Consider the following 3171-nt stretch of genomic DNA (forward strand, 5'->3'; position numbering starts at 1 on the left):
TTCTAGTAAATTTGTTGAGGTCGAACGACCTTTGAAGAAGCCATGTTGGAGGTTAGTAATTCTGTTTTTTATTTGAAGAAATATTTTTTCGTTAATGATTGATTCAAAAAGTTTCGGAATGCTGGAGATTATGGTTATTCCACGATAATTGCGAACGTCAGATTTTTTCCCAGATTTATATATAGGTACTAAGAAAGAACTCTTCCATGTTTTGGGGAACTCTCCAGATTGTAAAGACATATTAAAGAGCCAGAACAATGGAGTTGTAAGCTCGGTTGCTAGGTTTTTCATAAATAATGGTGGAATTCCATCAGGGCCAGCACCTTTTGATGAATCCAAATGATTTAGAGCATTGAAAATGTCCTCCACTATGACATGACTGACACCAATATCCATAGGAAAATCTGGAAGAAAAGCAAAATAATCGCGATCGCGGTCTTGTTCAGAAAAAGTTGTATATATTTCTTGGAAGAATGTTGCAAATAGGTTGCAGATTTCTTTCGGGTTATTATGTACGTTGTCATCCAAGTGCATTGTTGATGGGAAATTGTCTGATTTTAATTTAGTTTTGACGTAGTTAAAAAAATTCTTTGGACTGGATTTAATCTGCTGTTCAGTTTTGGAGTTGTAATCCGCAAGTGCAGAATCTATGGCAATATTTAGTTTATCGCAAATGTCGAGATATTGTTCCAAGTGCTCGTTATTTTGATTTTTCTTGTATAGCTTGTGGGCTTTTTGTTTCCTATTTTTCAGATTTTTAATTTGCCTGTTGTACCAAATAGGATGCTTCGAGCTACCGTGCCGTCTTTTCTTCTTAATGGGCACCTCTTCATGAATAATTTCGAAAATTATTTTGTAAAATACGTCCAGGGCGGTTTCAATATTCGCTTCATTCCTAAGAGTATTTTGCCAGTCGACATTACCTACCTTCCGTCTGATATTGTCATAATTAGCTTTATGGTATTCAAAGACTTCCTCAAAGTCATAGACGTTGGGTTCTTGATTTTTATGGATGAACAAAGAAAATTCAATAGCAGTATGAAAAGCTTCATTTTTTCCACAAAGGAGCCAAAGATTCAGATACACAGAAATCTTCCTGAGTGTTTGTAAATAAAAGGTCAAGATAGCAATTCTGTTGATTTTTTACATGATTTATTTGATTTAATCCTATGCTAGCAGTTTTGTCAAAGATGAAATTCAATGTTTCGTTTTCTCCTACGACTGGGATTAGAATATTTTCATTTTCAGAATCCGGAATAAAATCGGCATTGCGCTGGTTAAAGTCTCCGTAAATGTTTTGACCTCGACCGGAAGCTCAAATAAAATTTGTTCAGCAATTTTGAAAAAGGCTTCATACGATGATGTATTTGCATGCTCTGGTGGGAAATATACAGAGGCAAAAACATGTATTTCACCTGAAATGTTCGCTTTAACCCACACATGTTCAAAATCTTTAAACTTCACTGTGGGAAGAATTTCAGAATTAAATTGAGCCGAAACGCCTATAAGAACTCCTCCACCAGACTTCTTTTGAGATTCTAAAAGATTTCGGTCGTCTCTGAATACGTTAAAGCCACTACCCAAAATTTCCTCACTTTTTATGCTATCGTTCCAACTTGTTTCAGTGCCTAAAATAACAGAATAAGAGGAGCTCAATACATTACTATAGACTTTGCTCATTTTAGATGCGCTCTGCATACGATTAAAATTTTGACAATATTTCTGAAAGCGTTTCTGATAAAGTTAATGGCAATTTGTCATACTTAGAAATATCATGCAAAACTATTGATCCGTTTTCATCCGTAACCAGTTCGTCATGGTCTGCCTCTGAAGAGTGCGTTAGGTTGAGCGAAAACACGAATGCTCACAGGAACAAGCTGAACAGCGCTGAGAAAAGGAATTCATCAGGACGGGGGCTACAAACCTATCTGGTGCGGAAGTTGAGTTAAATTGATGTACAAGCTGGTATGGATTCAGTGTTTCACCACGTTGAAACCTGATACCACGCTGATTTTCAAACGGAGGCCTAGAGAATTGCACCCTTGCCGCCGCAAGTAGATCCTTATCCCGGGGAAGAGAGTTGCCAGCTGTTTGACGACCGCCTTGCGTAATGTTGTTGTTGTTGCGATTATTGCTGCTATTGTTGTTGCGATTGTTGTTACGATTATTGTTGCTATTGTTGTTGCTATTGTTGTTGTCATTGAGGTTATAGTTATAATAACTGCTTCTGGATATCTGATGTTTATTTGTCTCATTAGTATTACGGCTACGTTGGTGTCTGTTTTTATTGCGATCATTTATTACCCGATGCAACTGCTTTTTATTAGCTTTTCTTCGTGCCATCGCCCTATCTTTCATCTTTTGCTGTTGAATTCTACGCTGATTACGTGTGTCGTACTCCGTCCAGCCAGAGCGCCACACTTTCTTCGAACCCAAAAAGCGCCACCCTTCAGTGGCTTCGGCAGTGGAACGGTTACCTGAGTCACCCGATTTTGTTGATTGGGCATTTAATTCGTCCATCAAGCTGGGGCCCGCTGGTGGCAAACAAGCATCGCGTATACTGCTATCCAAAGTGTTAATTGAGCCGGCAAGAGATTGTACTTCTTTGAGAATGTCACTGCCAACTGAATTTGTTATAATTTTCACTTCGTCTAAAACTTCACGTGTAGGACGCGATTCACTCAGATAGTGTTCATTACAATGAGCTGCCATATCTATGGTAAGGGTGCTCAAGTTCTGAACTTCGCTGCAGATTTTTTTCAATTCTCTGGTCAAACCGGCAGTGAGATCATTTACATACTCTTCAATGTGTTTTTTGTGGATCCCATAGATATGTTGAATAGTGATGTGATATGGTTTTTCAGCGTGACCAGCTCATCGGCCTTATTAAAAGAATTACTGTCAATGGCCTGCGATAGTGCCGATACAGCATTTGCCACTTGCGACGATGTGTTTATGTTCACATTCGCCACTGATTCTTTAAGCTGCAGCTCAACATTTTCGAATAAGTCAACAATTGAATTGAACTTTTTTATGTCGGCTGCTATTTGTAAGTTGCAGTCCGTTTGCGTAGTTATAGATTCAAATAATTTTTCCTGTTGGTAGAGCACTTTTCGTGTGTCTATGCCTACCTTTAGATTATGCTGGCAATCTGCACACAGGGGAATCATG

At 38.4% G+C, this 3171-nt stretch overlaps 1 protein-coding gene across 1 annotated transcript; it reads right to left on the reverse strand.

The window, feature by feature from the left end:
* Positions 1-1924: 1924 nt before the first annotated feature.
* LOC131680452 (myb-like protein D) lies at positions 1925-2712 on the reverse strand. The gene is made up of 3 exons (XM_058961165.1): positions 2305-2712; positions 1997-2235; positions 1925-1928 (listed from the first exon to the last, which is right to left on the reverse strand). The coding sequence occupies exons 1-3, from the start codon at positions 2710-2712 to the stop codon at positions 1925-1927; spliced, it is 651 nt and encodes a 216-aa protein (XP_058817148.1).
* Positions 2713-3171: the final 459 nt, after the last annotated feature.

Source organism: Topomyia yanbarensis, chromosome 2 (assembly GCF_030247195.1).
Source record: "Topomyia yanbarensis strain Yona2022 chromosome 2, ASM3024719v1, whole genome shotgun sequence".
Taxonomy (NCBI): domain Eukaryota; kingdom Metazoa; phylum Arthropoda; class Insecta; order Diptera; family Culicidae; genus Topomyia; species Topomyia yanbarensis.